Source organism: Fistularia commersonii, chromosome 15, assembly GCF_037954325.1.
Source record: "Fistularia commersonii isolate RoL2024-O1a breed Wild chromosome 15, RoL_Fcom_v1.0, whole genome shotgun sequence".
Classification (NCBI taxonomy): Eukaryota; Metazoa; Chordata; class Actinopteri; order Syngnathiformes; family Fistulariidae; genus Fistularia; species Fistularia commersonii.
In genome coordinates this window covers 14,220,332-14,238,857 of record NC_141298.1, presented here as the reverse complement: position 1 = coordinate 14,238,857, position 18,526 = coordinate 14,220,332, and the positions used below count along the sequence as shown (strand labels likewise).

The following is an 18,526-nucleotide window of genomic DNA, read 5'->3' as shown; positions in this document are numbered from 1 at the left end:
CAAATGCCAGCAGACACTAATGCTGGTAGACATCACGGCTCGAGGTTTTTTAAAATCTTTGGACAACCAACCACTCAATTACAACATCATCCATTGATATTAACTCTCTCCATTTTCATAGCATGCAAAAAGGGCTGACTAAAAAAAGGGCTGACTAAAAATGATGAAAGTGAAAAGATGGCGTTACAGTTTCCCTCCAAGCTAAACGCTGCATGCTCAACATACTAAAATAGAAGAAAACAAAGCTTGGCATATTAATTTCAGACTGGGACCGGGAAAAAAGGTTCATGGAAATAGTTCGTGACAGCATGCTGTAAACCCTCTTTGAAGCAAGTTAGAGGCCTAAGGTTCCAGGAAGCCATCAGTTTTCCAGCCCTCTGTCTATCTGTTAAAGACTTGTGTGAGCCGTGTGATGATGGGAATGCTAACCAGCATTCTCTAATCACATCCTTTCTTCAAAAGCTGACTGCAAACTATTACATAACGGCGGTAATTCATTCAGTCTTTCGACCCCTGTCTGCGTGCCTCAACATCTGCAGTGCGCTTTTAAGATGTATACACTGGACAGTATTATAGAGCTTCGTCTATAGGTTGAACTTGCACATATCACTATCAGTGAAATTGGAGTGAATTTAATTAGATCCCTTTTTTAACTGTGTGACAGTGTTAGGAAGATGGTTGATTATCCCTTTGTGTTCTCTCCAAGCGTGTCTCACTTTGTGTCACTGGGAACTTGACAGAATTCATTTCAGATTTGTGAAGTGCGTCGAAGACCTACAGAAAGGTGACCAGTTTACATTACGGCGATTCTGCCCTTTGTCCTGAACCTTTACATTGCCAACTCTTCACAATGAAAGGGGTGCATGTCCTTAAGGGGTTTATCGGTCCGGTGAATTATTGAGTGTATTGTCTAAACTGCAGCTTGCTTTTACCCAGGAGGTTGATTATTCCCTCATTGTAGGCTGCAAACAGTCGGATGGCATCCTTGAACAGGAGCATGAAGGCAGCATTGATCACGCCATTTGTCAGCTCATTGGCATTGACCTGTAAGAGAGGAGAAAATGTAAATGACCGCTAAGCTTGAGTCATTTGGCTATTTTAAAAACTGATGAGGTTGACATGTTTATAAAACAAACAATATCACAGCTCAGCTGTCTAAAACTAAATGATCTGGTATCTGGGGAAGAAAAAAAATCTCACAATTGACCATTCTGTGAGATGAAAATGAGGCAGCGATAGAGATAATAAATGGGGAACTTGGAAAGAAATAAGGTGGGCACTTACATTGAAATCAAGTAGAACATCCATCTGATTTTGGATTATGGGGATGGTCTTAAGGAGTTTCTCTGTGTTCATGGTTCTCATTACTCCATCAGACCTACGGAACAAAAGGAAGAAAATAGCACATCTAATACCCACTTAATACCACAGAAATGGATACATGTTTGATTACTTTTAATTGAATATTGTTATCCATAGAATATCTGACTTGGTCATATTACGGTGTTTGAAGGCATTTGGTGAAAAAACTTTTAGGAGTTCAAAAAGCTAAAATCAAGATATGAAGTCTTAAAGTAAGATGAGGGTGGGGTCGGGTGGAGGTACTTGCCAAGGTCTGAGTTGATTTCTACATACATCTGGTTTAAGTATGAAACAAATCTGTTACAACTATGCCTCAATCAGGATCTGCAACTTTTAAGGGCCAATGTGTCACAGCTGGTCATCAGGGTTGCTTCATCTTGCAGGCTCCCCAAGTCTGGCCTTCTTTTGGAGAATTAAGTGTACTGTATGTTTCTGCAAGTCCAGTGAAGTATAGGAGCGCATCCTGGGTTCATGCAACCTGTATCTGTGTGTTTTTTTTTTTGTGTATAAATACATTTATTGTTTGTTTTTCTCAATGCCCAAAGTTCAGGAGTTTTAATACAGAAAATACAAACTGTTTTTTATCTGTGTTTCTAGAGTTTTAGCATGCCGGTTGAATGGATAGCTAGGGACTCCCTGCCAGAGCAGCTGGAAATCAACTGGCTGCTACAAAAGCAAAATAATTATTCCGTTTACAGATCACAATTCCCAGAAAAATTGAATCCTTAACAGTCCGTATTATGACTCTTCAATATACCCCTCTCAAAAGTGGAAACAGTCATGACAAGATATGGGATGGCCGTCAACCCTGCAGAGGTAATTTAAAAACTGTGTAAATATGGAACCTGTGAATTTTGATAAAAGATAGTCAATTGTAGTGTGTATTTTGATTCTCAGAAGTGCAAAACTCAAGAGGACAATGCTAGTTTCAGCAAAATCCATCAAACATCAACAAAAACTTATCTGTTTGCTGTTAGGTAAGACACTTCATCTCAGCACACAGGCAAAATAGTAATTATAGTTTAAGTATATGCAACATATAGGTGCAATAATACCTATATCAAAATGATCATTACTTTAGTGAACATCTTTGTCTCCTCTGATTTTTCTGTCCTGGGAAAAAGCTCGACAAAGCAGGCAACAGTACCTTACTGATCAAGACGGTTGAGCCCTGTAGGGCACCCTGTCCACATGTGTCACCAAGTTTCTGAGAAAGCTTTGTGGCTCATGCGTCACTTCCATTTAGTTACAGGAAATTATCATTTTTATTTATTTTTAAAAAAACCTCCTTACCCTCTTTTCACTTTTGTAAAGTCAAAAGCAACTTGTCTGTAGGACACGGCCTTCTCATTCAGGTAGCGGCTATATCTCCTGATGAACGTGGACATGTCGTAGCCTTAATGGCGAAACAAACACATGGATCATTGAAATGTTAGTCCACAATATTATCTGTAAAAAAAAAACTGGTTCAGCCCATATTGCTTCATCCTATGTATTGTGCTTTAATTACCTTGTAGGCCACTTTTGTCCAAAAAATTGCTGAGGTTGAATAGTGTGTTCCTCGAGGCCAGATACTGTATAAATCTCTGCAACACAAATAAACATATGACAATATCTGTGTGATTGAATCAGAGGCTACGAGAACATTTAGTTTATGTAGCACTATATCTATTTAGATATGTATGTTTTAATCTGAAGTTACTTGTTCACTCTAAAAAACTTAATGAATCCAAACTTATCAGACATGGGGAACACGGGCTACTGACCTCATTGCCATAGACCATCAGATGATGTGTGGCAGTGAGAGACTTGAAGACGACCACCCAGCTGGTATTGGTGGTCCTTTCAAAGAGTGTTTCAGCCAACTGAGGGATATTCACGTTCATCTCATTTGTGCACTGAATCAGGTCTGCAGAGGGAAGACGAGAGAGATGGGACGATGGAAGGTGAATCGATGAGACAATATGTCGCTGGGCCAATCGATGCGCTGTACCTCAGAGTTGGAGCATGGCTTTGCTGCAAGTGGGTGAAAGTGACCAAAACCTCCAGTTCAAAGCAAAAAATAAGATCCAGACAGCAGCAGGGTGCTATTTCTTATGTAAAATCGAACCACCGTTCCCTTTATTATTTACAGTTTGATTATACAATAAAAATTGCAATATGAATGTACAGCCTAATCTGAAGTTGTAGGGTAATGTTGAGTTAATTGTAATTTTTCATGTTATTGCTCATCACAAAATAATACCAGCAAAGAGCAGGCATGCATGTGATTTGTGGACTGTCATGGCATACATCCTCAGTATGACTGCCATGGCAGAGCTCCATGACCATCTGGCCTAAAGTGACAGCACATGCCTCTCAGCTACTCTTTCCATTCAGGCCAAGGGACAGATCATTGATGCCAGACCTCATTCATATATCTTCACTCACACTCGTGGAAAAACTTGCTCGACACAAATTGTGAAAAACTCGAGAACATGCTCAAAAAAGCTGAATGGACTATGAAGTGATGTTTTTAAATTGATGTCATACTCTAGAAAGAAGAGGTGACAGAGCTAACAATGAAAAAAAAAAAAAAAATTAGAATTTGCTACATTCACCGGGATAATGAGTAAGCATTAAATAAAAATGAGAGTATGTCTAAAATTGATACTAATTGGGTGCCACAAGGAGGCCAGAGCATGAAAAACAAGTGAATGATATAGGTGGCACAGCGAGAAGGTTCAATTCAGGAATCTGAATGTTGTTTAGAGTTTGCATGTTCTGCCTGTGTCTGCTTGGGTTTTCTATGGGTTCTCTGGTTTCCTCCCACAATCCAAAAACATGCATCAAGTTAATTAAAGACTCTAAATTGCGTGAGAATGAGAGAGTTAATATGTTGTATGTCTCTAATGTGGCCCTGTCTTGGATTGGCGACGGGTCCGGGGTGAACCCCGCCTCTCGGCCAATGACAGCTGGAATAGGCTCCAGCTCCACTGCAAACAAGTGAGCAGGATGAGCAGCACAGAAAATGAATGAATGATACAGTTGTAAGAACCTATGTTTATAGGCTTTCTTCAAAATGTGGAACAAAGTTTCATTTGATTTCTTAATTTGTTGTTTTCTGTTATTCCTTAGATCAACTGTGGGCCAACTACAGCTGTTGTAAATCAAGTTTAAAAAGGTTCATCTTCAAATAGGTCACCAGTATGGTGTGATAAAAAAAAGGTCATAAAACACGGCAACTGTCACATCACATGTTTCTCTCCAGAGAGCCACATCAGTAATTCTGCTGAAGTTAATAGTAAACACTAACTGTGGTAGTGCAAATCATCGAGGCCTGTTTACATGGGTGGTCTATGAATCCTCCTCAGTGTTTGTTGAAAGCCACACAAAAGGCCTTTTTGCCTTTGACATACACAACAGGCCACCCATGTGACAACAATAGCCTTTTTACAAGTGGCTGAAATGGCTGAGGGAAGTAAAAAACCTTTTCCACTGTAACTGAAGTTTGTTTTGTGTGAGGTTAAACCATAACAACCTGTAGCTCTAGTTCTGATAGACGAGTTGCAGTTCAACAGATTTCGCTGAACCCATCGAGCATATCGGGCGAAAAGAAATTAGATTGTAAATGAAGGAAACGATAAGCTTACATTGGTAATATACCTGAAATTGCATTCCGTTTCTTTCTAGGAGTCACCCTTCAGTTATTTGTTGCGCACATGTGCCATTTTTCATTCATATCAGCAGATATGAGGACTGAGCTCGAAAGCACAGCAGCTACAGATGACATACGACACTAAATGGAGAAAAGATAGGGCCCAGAGAGATAGGTTTAGGCCACCATGACAATGTACCACTTAAGAGCTGTGCGAAGCCAATGCACAGAGGACAAATGTGTTGGATTAAACTTGAAACATAACTGATCTTTGCATGCTTGCGTGTCATCATTTTGCTTGATTCTTGTCAAACTTGTTAAGTTCGAATGGACTTCCTCGACTGAAGAAGCCCCTCTGATAAGAGTTGACATGTCCTCAAGGGAAGAAATTCAAGTCCAGTTATCATGGAAAAATTTTGACAAGAATTAACCATGACCTGGATGGCTGAGAACCTCCAAGTTCATTTTGCTTACTTTGTACTTTTATACATTTTCAAAGTATCACTGTCAAACCATATTACTGGGTCAGTAGACTTTGGTCATAAAAATAGAATAATGGTGATATCTCCTCCTAATTCTAAAAATGCATAAAAAAAAAAAGGAGATTGAAAAACATCCTCAAATGAGATCCATTAGTCTTCAGAGACCCAAAGAGGTCACCCTTAATTTTTTTCCCCTACGTTGCAAGCATTACCAAATGTTTTACATCTCATTTCTTAGTCAAACAGCAGGAGGGGTTCTCAAATCTTCTAACACCTAATATATATTCTTGTTGAAATCTTCTCGTCTTGGCAACTGGACTTGAATTTCTTCACTTGAAGATGTTTCACCCCTCATCCGAGACTTCTTCGGCTCCAAAAATCTATGGGGAGTTTCCGAATATAACTAATATAACTATAACTTATACTCGGAAACTCCCCATAGGTCATTAGAACTGAAGAAGCCTCTTGGATAAGGGCTAAAATGTCTTAAAGTGAAGAAATTCAAGTCAAGTTGCCAAGACAAGAGGATTCTGACGAGAATTCACCATGACCTGGATGACTGAGAACCTCCGAAGTTACCTAAAATAATGTATATATATGCTGTATGTACATTAATGCATTGTTTAAACCAACGAAAGTAATACATGCATATCATTTAATTTGAATTTTCTCCACTGGGGGTCAATTAAACGCCAGCTCAGTTGTAATTTAAACTGGATGATACCCCGGATGAAATTAGATAGTTCTCCCTGGAAAATGGCCATATAAAATATATTAAAGCACAACCTTTAGTACTTTTGTAAACAACTTATTTTCTAACCCAGCGCCTTCTTAAAAACACATCCATCACAGAATTTTAAGGATTTATTGCCTTGTAGCTTTCAGAGCGAGACCTGATAGAACAATCTATCTTGTCTCACAGAAAGACAAGATAGTAAAATATTGAGGTCTGAGGCCAAGACTGACAGTCAGCGACTCCTGTGAAGGGAATTCTCCTGGCTGCACCTTCCATTTTCTCAACACTGGAGAGGCCAGCAGGAATTAACATGATTTCTGATAGGATGGATTTCAAATACTACAGGATTTTCTGCAGACAAATGAGCTGATCAATCTTAGTGTTGTGCAATAATAATAAAAAAAAAAAGGCATCTTTAATGAAATAAATGAAAGGCCCTGTCTGCACTTCATTTACTATGACTGAATGGACTGATTTGTGATGACAAATCTTTAGGACACTAGTTATGAAAGAATGCCATTTATTGATGTCAAGGGTTGTGATTTACACTTGAGAGATCAATGACGCTTTAACAGATGTATTAACCCCTAACAATGTATGGTTATAATGTGTGATACATTGAAGTCCTCATTTCCAAGTATCAATGATTCTTTTTCTAATTAATTTTATTTTGTTCTATGAAATAACCAATCCTCAGATTTTGAAAATGAGCCTTTAATACCCTCTTCAGCAAAATTACTATTTGGTTTTAGACAGTCTAACTTGAAAGTGCTACAGTGCGATGACAATGCCAAACAATGCCAGTTGGAATTGACCCAAGAACTTCTTGCTATATTGTTAGTATTATTTATGGGAAATTCTGCTGCACTAAAGGCAAGTTTTACTTGACTTATAAATTAAACAAGTATATATTTCTATAAAAACCTATCTCAGCACTTTTTAATCAGTGTGCTCAAGACCAGTGACTGTTTTTCCTTTTGCTGTCGCCACATTTCACTATTCCTGCTGCTGTATGTTGCTCTATGTTGTAGATTTTGAAAATAAGTTCAAGTTACTATTATATTCCTGGTCTGAAAAACAGCCTTTGAGGAAAAAAAGGGAGAAAATAAATGGGAGGACTTTAGGTGTGCTGTTTATGAAACAGAAATAGTTTTAAAAGGGCAAGAACAATGCATTTCATCTGAAAGTAGCCTATCTAAAAATTGCATTGCAGTCCAGTGATTTGAGAAGTCAAAATTGACACAGCTCTTGGCAAATATTAGTCTTTGTCAGCTAAATTTCAGGATCTGATGAAGAAATACCTTGTTCCTTCTTTATTTTTTCTTAAACATCTGACTGGCTACAATATGACCATACTTAAATAGTGCAATGAATAACCTCATACAACCCTAGCAGAATGTTTTTGGCTGGAGTGCCAAGCTTATTCTTTAGCTTCAGACACTGCATTACATAAACATCTGTGCTATGCATGGGCCATTTGCTGACAATCATTAGCCTGCACTCTTAGATCTTTCTCGCTGGCTTTGACTTATGACCCAATTTGGAACTAATGCAAGTTTTTCTTGCACATTCACATAGATGCGCACACACACACACACACACACACACACACACACACACACACACACACACACACACACACACACACACACACACACACACACACACACACACACACACACACACACACACACACACACACACACACACACACACACACACACACACACACACACACAACTGGTCTCCTTACTGCCTGTAATATCAATCTCTGAAAGAAGTGTCACACACATTGGCACTCGTAAATCCTGGTCTGTGTGAGCTTGTAGAATCTGCTTGGGGGGGGGGGGGGGCAATCACCCTACTATTACGATTGCGATTTTGACTAATTCAATGTGTTAATGTCCATCAATTCTAAAAGCCGCATGATGCTCAGGGTAAAAATCTGTAAGACACTGACTCCATACGATACAGACTCCACGCGCCACAGAAGCCTGAGTGTCTACCATGGGCTGTATGACTGCTTACGCCCGCTGATATGGCCCTGGAAAAGAAAACTGAGAGGTTCTCTAAAACAGCTGTATTACAAAACTAGGAAAGCATGGTAAAAATGGTCCAAGAGGGCTGCTTTATGCGTATAGCCTTTCTGAAGACTTACTGGCACAGACCTGACTGTATTCACACTGCAGAATACATGAATACATGGCGATTATGTTCATAACTATCCCTGGAATCTGACTACATTCCAACCTGAACTCCCGTAGATCATGGCAACTTTTGTTTAAAAAAAAGCTTTACTTGTGGATTGTGAAGGACTATCAAGCCAAGACAATGTGACAATACGGTAAATTTACTGAATGGGGTGCAGCCAAAAAGAGCACTTGTAAAATGCTAGTTGTTTTTTTCTTGCAAAGACATTGATCCACTGAGGTTTCTTAATAGGTTGCATGATGCTATTAAGATGTCAGGGGCTCAGTGAAGATGGCCATATTATCAGACGAAATGGATGGACTGCCGGCTGTGAACATCAGAGGAAGTGATGAACACTTTGCAAAGAGAAGTGTGAGGGGATAAAGTGCCACAGTGCAGTTCATCCATGTTAATGGTGTGACTTTATACAAACAGTGTGGACAAAGACATCGAGTACTTTTATGGTGGTATACTGAACATTATTTGCATAGAAAGCAGTAGATTTCTGTTGCAGGACGAGAAAAAAAAATATTATAAACACACACTTAAATATTAAACATACTGAATTGAAATGTCTTGTTCAGACTTAAGGATTTGTATTAGTGGTGATCTTTGCTCAAAAACAATGCCAATAAAAATCTAGCAATCACAATAGTTAACTTTGACATCACCCAGTTTGTATTGCATCACTGACCGCCTTAGTACCACATATGCAACTGTGACATAGAATACTTCACTGTGCTAAAGTTTAATCAAGTTCCTTTCTCCTGCAAGTCCCAATAGCACAATATACAATCTGTTTTCCTGTAGGTGGACTTCAATTGACCAGATATCTGCCCACTTCAAGCCTTGACACAGGCTAACTCTTGCTCATCACCACCGTTTTAATATAATGGATTCGTAACCAGAGAACACTGTATTTTTAACACTGTTTCACATCACATTTTAAACATCATGCATTGGCCAATCAATCAAAACCATCTGATCTAACACGGAACTATCAAAGCCCTTGCATGGTTAAATCTCACATTTCAGTGTGGATATCTTTGCAATAAGAGCTTTTACCACTTTAAAACACTGTCTTTAAACTATACATTTTTTGACAAAATCAGGGTTCAGTAGCTGTCTCTCGGGAAATGGCAGTGAGTGATCGTATAATGACAGCGGATAATGGCATGTACCATTTGAATTTCTTTTTACCTACTTTGTTTTTTTGGGTCACTTCATTATTCTAATTCAACTTTCCACATTTCTTTGCACTGTTTTTATTACAAATATTCTAGCACCTTATTATTTTTCCATATGGGTTTTGAAAATACCTAAAAGAGGTCATCATCATCTTCCTGTTTGGAAATTGTGTGGATTCAGGAGACTATTTAGACGGTAAAGGATTCCAGGGTGGCAGTAGGGATGCCAGTAATCAGCGAATAAGTGACCAGGAAATGCATCAAAAAACATCTCAGCCAATCTAACATTTGATCAGCTCTGCTTCAGAGCATTCTGGCACGGGGTTGGGCTGTGTAATGACTTCCTGTTAGCCATTTACTCTTGGCAATATGGGGGTTGCCTTAGGAACACTTCCTTCATCAGGAAATTTCAATCCACTCTAATTCTGATTACTTTCAACAAGAAGTGGACACCACAGACTGTTCTCACAAGGGGGCATAACATTGTGGGTTTTCACCGCAATAAGTGAGAGAGAACAGAGTTGCACAGGGTGGTGAGACTATGTAAGGATTGAGCTGGTTGGTGAAGTCCCAGGCCTCCAAAATCTCCTTACTGTGGCCCAACATGGTCATCGTTTTGCATTTTTAATTAAAAAAAAATCATCAATGGCGTCTTGACCATAATGAACTCTTCAATTTTATTGAACATGTATATAAAAAGAAACCTAAAATTATCACTATCGAAACATTGTAGCAGATTTGCCGTCGAACAGTCCCCCCCCCCAAGTTGAATCTATAGGCGTGTATCTTACTTGCTAATTTTCTATTCTTGGAATAGCTCTCCGATAACTTCCAGATTTCATTTCCCCCTATGTACTTCCCTGCAATCTTGGCAAATTTGGGGGCAAACTTTGAATTTAGAATTAGAATTTTAGATTCTCTCCTGTTGATTTCTTCGTGATAATACGGGCACATTGCAAATGAGCAATCTATAAATTATAAGTTGAGAATTTCTAAGCCCAATTAACAAGTTTACCCCCTTCATGAGTTGGGAATTAAGTAACAGAATAGAGGCATCACTAGATGATGTTCTACTCGTGCCAATGAGCTCCAGCCAGTGTGGACTCAGCTGGTGTGCAGGGCGTCAGCAGTCTTTTTAAGGGTCGTTACTTGATGCCACTGCAGTCACATGCTTCTGTGTGGTGCAATCTTCTGCAAAGAAGGGGCGAAATTATGGCGCAGGGCCTTGGACAAGGGCGTAATAGGAGAACTGTAAATCGGTAGAGGCCTGATTTTTTTTTTTAACTATAATCGCACGGCTATATGATAAAAGTAAAATGTAAGAAGTGTGGATAACCAGCTATTCCATTGATACAGCCACCAGCTTAAATATGCTTAAAGATAACAAACAGGAAATTAAAAACATTTTGTTGACCGTAATTCGAAGCTAGAGAACTGGTGAACTGAACCAGTCCAAGTAATAAATACCGTAATAAGACAATAAATGTGGCCTTTAACTTATAAAACACAAATGACTAAAGAGTCAACATAGCTGTGATAAAGATGGAAACATAAATTAATGTAATGACACTGATGGGATGAAGGAGCTCAAATTGCTGGAAAAGATCCCACAGAAAAACACAATTTACTGCGAACAAAGGTGCGAAAGTAACAGTGACAAAACCTTGTAAATCAGATATGCACTAGAGCTGCCAGACAACAATTTATCACTCTTTGAAGACATATGATGGGATGGAGGTAAAAAAAGGAAAAGACAATTATTGGGACTGATTATATGAGTCTGAACCTGCGGTGATTAAAACAATGGTCACATTGTGATCATGGAAAATAAAGAATACATCGGTGGGCTTGGATGGATTTCAAAATAAGCCATTTCAGAAGGGTGTACGTCATTTGAAAGTAAGTGCTTCATGACTTCTGTTGAAGAGAAGCCTAAAAACAAAACAAAAACAGATAAAAACAAAACCTAGAGCTGAGAGGTACATAAGGCTCAGTGCCTCAAAAAGGTTGGAGGGAGGTAAAGGTCACTTTGAGGCTACATGAAAATGAAAGGAATAGACTTGTGGTTTTAAAATTCGTCTTTGTTATCGTCTCGATTCACTTCCAAGTAAGACTGCAACCACAAAGTTACATCCAGTGTAGAAGTGCAATTTGAATTTTGAATAAAGGGGCACAACTGTTCTGCCGTTAAATGCATGTGAAGCTCTTATATGTAGGATTACTTACCTCAATGGAATATCCAATGTATAAACCAGCAGAGGTTTCTGATCAGCCAATGATATATTTAAATTCAATGTATTAATGTGGGTGCTTTATGCTAAAATTATTTAGAATCAGACACAAAAAGTAAGGCTTAAAAAAGGTGAGGGGACCACATTGACTTGACTATCACATACAGTGCTAATGGTCATTGATTCATGAAGTATACAATATGCAATGTAAGCATTAAGGGACTGCTTAAAGCCCGACAACATACAACCTCTATGAGTATCAAACAGTAAATTCTGAAACTAAACACCTCCTTGAAATAGTCTACAGACTAAGAGACATAAATTGGTATCTGACAACCAAGGATCCCTGAAAATGTTGATACTAAAAAATAAAAAGGGGAAATATATGGATTATGGGTCATGTTTCTAACTTTTTGTAATGTTTTAGCATGTGTGATACTGTGGTTGTAAAGGAAATAGGATAGGATAGGAAAACAACAACGCTGCTTTGGGTCACGGAGGTATGAGCCAATTTCAGTTTTTCTACATGGCCCACCAAGACTAAATTGGGAAACCCATTAAAACAGTTCATGTGACATAAAACTATCCGACTAACACACATGCACAAATCAGAATAATTTCGCCATTTGCCTCGTCTCTGCTCTCAGTAACAGGAAGTGGGGTTAATGTCTTGCCGAAGGTGTACGACCTCTAAAACATATACAGTCACAAACTCTGTTTGGAAAATCCCGGATAAGAATCTGCTTAACAAGTAGCATTTGTCTAAAAGCAATTTCTTGATTAAACCATACTGTCCCATTATCAGAATGACAAGGGTTATCTTTTGAACCCTTACTGATCTAAAAATGTTGTCCTTTAGATTTAGCAACTTTCACATCAGTTTAGAAACAAAGCTCATGCTGAACAGTGCCGTTCACGCCGCAAAATAAAACCAACGTTGCTTTCAATCAGCTGCTGATCCTTCTAGAGCCAGACTGTTCTCATCATGTCATGTGGTGAAAGTTACTGTCATGACCACAAAAATCCTGTAATGTTTCACACTTACTGATAAAGAAGGGGATTTTCAGGATTTTTGCACAAACGAGAATAAATTTACTGCCTCTTGAATAAGCACATTTTAAACTGGAAATGACAAATTTCAATATGAAAAATATGAAAGAATGCTCTATTTCTGCTGGTGTACATATCGTAGTACGATACTGAAGATTAGGGAACATTTCTAAAATAGAGGATATGATGGGAAAGATCCCTCTGAGACAGGGGTGGGCAATTATTTTGGCCGACGGGCCACATTTCTTTTTCATATTTTATGCGCGGGGGAACTAGGTATCATGGAGATAGAACAAAATGAAAATTGAAATCAAAATATTTTCATTTTTTGGCATTTTATTTCAACTCTGAAATCGTTAATGATCATATAAATGTACCGACGTTATTTTGTATGTAATCATCCATCCAAAATTAGACAAAAAGGAAAAAATAAGGAGTTTCTAAATTCAATATTGATTGAAAATATTTATTAAAATATACAAAGAAAATAGTTTGGCAGGCCGGATATGGCCTGCGAGACGTAAAATGTCCGGGTCTGCTTTAAGATAACATCTATGAACACATAAATAGATGCAGAATCTGAGTTATACCATCAGATGTAATAATACACTTCCATTTTGACCTAATAATGCCCCTGGTCTTTGTCATGTAAATGGAAGAAGCAACAGTCCACAGCCACTGCTGAAGTCATAAAATCACTGCCTCTCCAGACCTTTGAACAGTTTAACAGAAGCATGTAATGGACTTTGCACAATGACAAATTAACCTGGTCCAGAAAAAAAAAAAAACTGTAGCTATGCAGTTGGCCTGCCTAATGTGTGGAAATACCACACATTACATAAGTGTAGTGCTTGAAAAACCACATTTCCAAAAGTCTGTACTAAACTCTCTTTGAATAAATTTTCCCAGAAGTCATTTCACACTTCCAAATATGAGATGAAGCTGGCAGCAGTGCGTGACATGTTCAGCCTTTGCTTCACTGTCTGGCCCTTTTGAAAAGGTATGTGGCGAAGTTTATCTAGCATGCCAGTGTTAAAGAATGTGAAACACAGTCTGCCACAAACTCAATAGAGACTGTGAAGAGGGCCATATCTGACCTGCAATCCAGACAGGAGGAACACACGGATGGCAGCAACACACATAAAAGCTGTAATCTGGCTACTTAGGAAAGTCCAAACACAAGTGCACCCACTAGCCTTCTTTACATACCTCAGACCCAAGTGAAATTCCTGTGAGTCTCTAGATTATCTAAATGAGGGTCTTAAGTTCAGAAGCTCCACCAAGGAGCCACCTATCATCTAAATGAGTGGCACTCGCGGGTGGAGGGTGGCTGGAACACGTCCTGATTATGGGCTACTGCATCGGCGGGGAGTTGCGCTTTGTCAAAAAGTTTTCCCACATCGTGAAAGATACTCTTGGTTAAGCCAACCCTAAAAATAGCAGGTAAATCAAAGTGGATTCCACAACAAGCCGAGGGGATTTGTCAGATTGCTGATATTGTAGCTAAAAAGAGACAATTGAAAGCAGAACAGTTAAACCGCTGACCCCATATCCAACCAGGAAGGATTGGCACTCAAACTGTGTTTTGTAAATTGAATGATTTACTATCAGCAAGTATTAAAAGTACTCCACTTTTTCAGCAATCCTTGAATTCATCGTTTGCAACATAAACTTCCACAACGACACCTCTCCTGACAAGGGTCAAAAACTTCATACAAATCCATGTCATGACACAGGTCTCATTCAGAATGATCTGACTTTCCAGATCTTATAAAAACATAAATCTGCTTTTGTCAGCAGAAGAGCAAAACTATGGGCTGACGCAGCTGAGTCGATGAAGTCACATGTTTGAAAAATAAATAAATAAATATTACAAGACAAAACCTTAACAGCTCTTGGAAATGTTGCAAATTATCTGAGCTTTGTTTTTTTTACTTTATTATGCAAATTATGGCAGTAAGGTAATTATGTTACTTTGAGCTATGGCATGACATGTTATCTTGTGCTTGAAAGATATCAAGTTCATTATAGAGACTATGAAGGGTCTCATATTTCAAAGGAAAATTCCACAAGATACCCAGAAACGAGGGAACATATTAATACAACTCACCATTTATACAGTTTCTTGCAATAAACAGCGCAAAACACCTCTTAATGAAAAAATGGGTCAACATTCATAATGTGGCACCATAAAGCTCCTATCTGTATGTATATGGTAGGTGAGACCTTGGAAACAGGGGATAAGCAGTTCTCTATCTGGTTCAAATAGGTCCATTTTTCATTTTATCATATCTGTGTGGTAACAGTGGATTTAAGTGTAGATTTAAAAAAAAAACAAAATAAAAAGGAGGACTTTTTATGCGGTACATGCATTCCTCTGATGCAGCCTCTGCTTCACAAGCTGTCTCGGTAACAATTGCTGCCTGCAGCGCTGACCATATCGGAGAAAATGTTTGAGGGCCAATTGCCAAGGGTCAGATGAGGATATAAAACCCACTCCGTGAACTAATGTTTGCGCAGATCAGTGCTGTGTAAAACTTTGAAACAGACTCCTGAAATCCTTTTCATTCATTTTCGGGAAGATGATTATTTGTAAGCAAACTAACATAACTGTAACGTGGGGCCATATTGTTGTATTTCTTTTCACCCTCAAGATTAACCCTATTTTTCAAATTCTCAAAATTCAAAATGATACTATTTGCCAATAACTGGTCCAATAGGAGCTAACTGATGTTGACTGGCTGCATCTATTAAAATTGAATTGCAAAGAAACCCAACGAAAGAAATCGCACTCCACGTTTGCTGTTAGTGAATCAAAGTTTGGCTGAGTTTCAGTTCCTGGTGCAATATAAGTCAAATCTCAGAATCTATTCATGAACGAAAAGTGCAAAAGCATGCTTTTGTGATAGGAAATTTGAAAAGAAATTCCACGTCAAATTAAACATAGACAAGATACTGAATTTGAATTCCTAGAGAGCAGGGAGTTTGAGCAACTTAAACTAAGCCCATTTGAAACATAAACTCAATAATGTAACTCCAAAGTGCCCTTTGTATTTTGCATTTTTTAATCATTCTGTGTTGTGGATAGTGAGGGGATGGATGCTCATGGTGTCCAAAACCGTTCATGACATTGTTGCCTGGGTGTTAACCTGCATATGACAAATTTAGAGATTTGACCTGAATAGATGTTAAAATGGGCCTCCTGAAAATACTACAAATTATATCCACACGGAAATACAAAACTACAAATTAATTTAAATATGTTTATGCAGAGGCAAACAGAATTACATTATGGATTATAAAATTCATTAAATGTTACCAACTTCGAATTACAGCATGTGTGGATAAGCTAATTTAATTCCTGGATTCCCCAAATCAATATATATTATCATCAATATTTCCCAATTTTGGGCTATAGTCACTGATCATCAACAATTTCTGTGTAGCTTCTGCACTGCCACAGTTTCTGCATAGTTATCAATCAGAAAGCTCATGTTACTCCAACTAAAACTCTTCCTTTGGTCTCCAATTCGGAGTCACTCGGTGTTGTACAACACTGCCATGTAACTGATAATACATCACAGAGATTCTTTGCAAAAAGGAACCTTTCAAAAGTTTTTGAAATTAGCAACTTTTCTGATGTCTTTCTAAGATTAACAGTGAAATTACTGTGACTACTTTGCAGGAATTGTGTCAAAATGGCTATCAGGAGATCTTTAAGAATAATTTTTACTCAAATTTTAAATGGCACACAATGAAAATGCAATAAGGGGGGGGGGCGACCGTACAACACTGCTGATGCCCTAGCCCCGTCTATATGGACATGAAATAGAAAAGGATGACATTTGTGATGTAGAACAGAATCAAACTCAAAAAGTGTGCATTTATTAACTACAGGTGTTAACTGTTAACATATTACACAAATCTGCAAACTATTTCACGAGAAATGACATTGACATTTGTGATGTCACACACTTGGTTTTCTAGTCTGCTATGGTTTATTTCAATGAGTTCTGAGAAAATTACTTGATTTGCGCGCGTGAAAATGTTTTCCACTGTAAGACCGCATATCCCTCACTCAACACGGTCAATCTCATTAACTTGTCACAATAACATTTCACAAGAGGGGGTTTTAATTTGAGGGAAATTTTAGCGTGATGAGAGTGGTGGAAAAATCAACTCTTCAGACCATTTTTTTTTTTTTTTTCTCAACACACACGGAAAAAACTAATCAGTACAATTACAACACATTCACACAAGCCAAAATGTACAAAGCATACAGGTGTAAATTCACTTGTAAAAAAAACTAGAGTGGAGTTACTGTACACATGTTCACTGTCTGCCTTATCCTTTAAGTACCAGGCGAGCAGAAGACTGTACAATTTTTAATCAATAAAAAGGGTCGTAAAGAATGTGGAAAGAAACAGAGCTAACATGAACCAAAGGTCGAGAAGTTCAAAGTCTGTGGGTTCAAACTACTCAGCAGCCCTCTGTCTAAAGTTATGAAGGTAAAGGATTTTTAAAACACGTCAGTAGCGGCATTATCTTTGCATTATATTTGATAAATGGTAGAAATAGCATTCCAGAGAAAGGCTGCACTGCAAGGAGCAGCTTGTCGTGTGTAACATCTGCTGCTATCTGGGTTTTAATACGAAACACTTCTCATTAGCAAAATACCACAATATAGCTAGCGTTACACTTGCGAAGGCCTCGTAGCAGCACACAAAACATCAGGTTCCGACAGACCCAAGAGTAATTAAATATAAGAAAATTCTAATAATTGTTATACTTACAATCCAAATGCTTCTTTTTGGGTCCCATTATTTCATGCGTGGTCGCCTTGCACACAGTTTTGGAAATCGCCGACCCGGTGACACTGTGCTGTGCGGCAGTTATCCTGTCTGTAATGCTTTGCCCAGACATTTTTCTGTGTTTTTTTTTCCTTTAAATCACCTCAAAAGATAGGTAGCTGTTACACACATACACACACACTCATCCGCACACCCACGCACAAAAGGTCCCCCCAATATCCAGAGGAACAGGGTGTGTTTTGAGTGTTTTGTTTTGTTTTTTAAAGCGGAGAACTGTCGGTTTTCGAGAGGCTCCGTGCCACCTGACAGCCCTGGAGACAAGAGAAGACAGAGAAAATAATCAGACGACGGCAGGCGCCGCTGGGTTAGCTAGCTAACCATTGAGGAATACAGCGAACCGCCACGCTAAAAATAAAAAGAAAACAACACAAGAAACCCATGAGCAGACACCGAAACAGGATTTTTAAAACAATTTCAAAACTAATAAACGAACCCGTTCTTTATCGAGTCCACATACACACATACACACACACTCCGCTCCCGTCTTCCCGTACAAGTCTTTCTCTCACACACACCGTTTCCCGACAGACGGAATAAAAATAGATGCTGCTTCCGGAAATATTTTTTTGCCTTTCAAAATAAATCCAATGTTAAAGAAACCGCACCGGGTAAGTTTATTTGCGCCAAATACGATTGCTCTCTCACTCGCCCCTTTCAAATTGTGTTTCTTTCAATTTAAAGACCTTCAGTTTATAAAGGGGGGACAAACGTCAAGGATGAAAACAATGTGAGGATATTTCCCTACACGACCATAGACAATTCGTACCTGATAATGAATCC

The 18,526-nt window shown here is 38.5% G+C and overlaps 1 protein-coding gene across 12 annotated transcripts in view; it reads right to left on the bottom strand.

Moving 5' to 3' along the window:
- picalma (phosphatidylinositol binding clathrin assembly protein a) overlaps window positions 1–18,272 on the bottom strand; it is a 37,121-nt gene extending 18,849 nt beyond the window's left edge. For all 12 annotated transcript variants that reach the window (XM_086160114.1, XM_086160123.1, XM_086160125.1 and 9 more), the window contains exons 1-7: window positions 18,180–18,272; window positions 17,669–17,997; window positions 3,129–3,271; window positions 2,873–2,948; window positions 2,656–2,758; window positions 1,285–1,378; window positions 933–1,044 (exon numbers count right to left, since the gene is read on the bottom strand). In XM_086160114.1, coding sequence (XP_086016240.1) covers window positions 933–1,044; window positions 1,285–1,378; window positions 2,656–2,758; window positions 2,873–2,948; window positions 3,129–3,271; window positions 17,669–17,798 — 658 coding nt within the window. In that variant the 5' untranslated portion in view covers window positions 17,799–17,997; window positions 18,180–18,272. The remainder of the gene's footprint in view (window positions 1–932; window positions 1,045–1,284; window positions 1,379–2,655; window positions 2,759–2,872; window positions 2,949–3,128; window positions 3,272–17,668; window positions 17,998–18,179) is intronic.
- Between the last annotated feature and the right edge of the window lie 254 nt (window positions 18,273–18,526).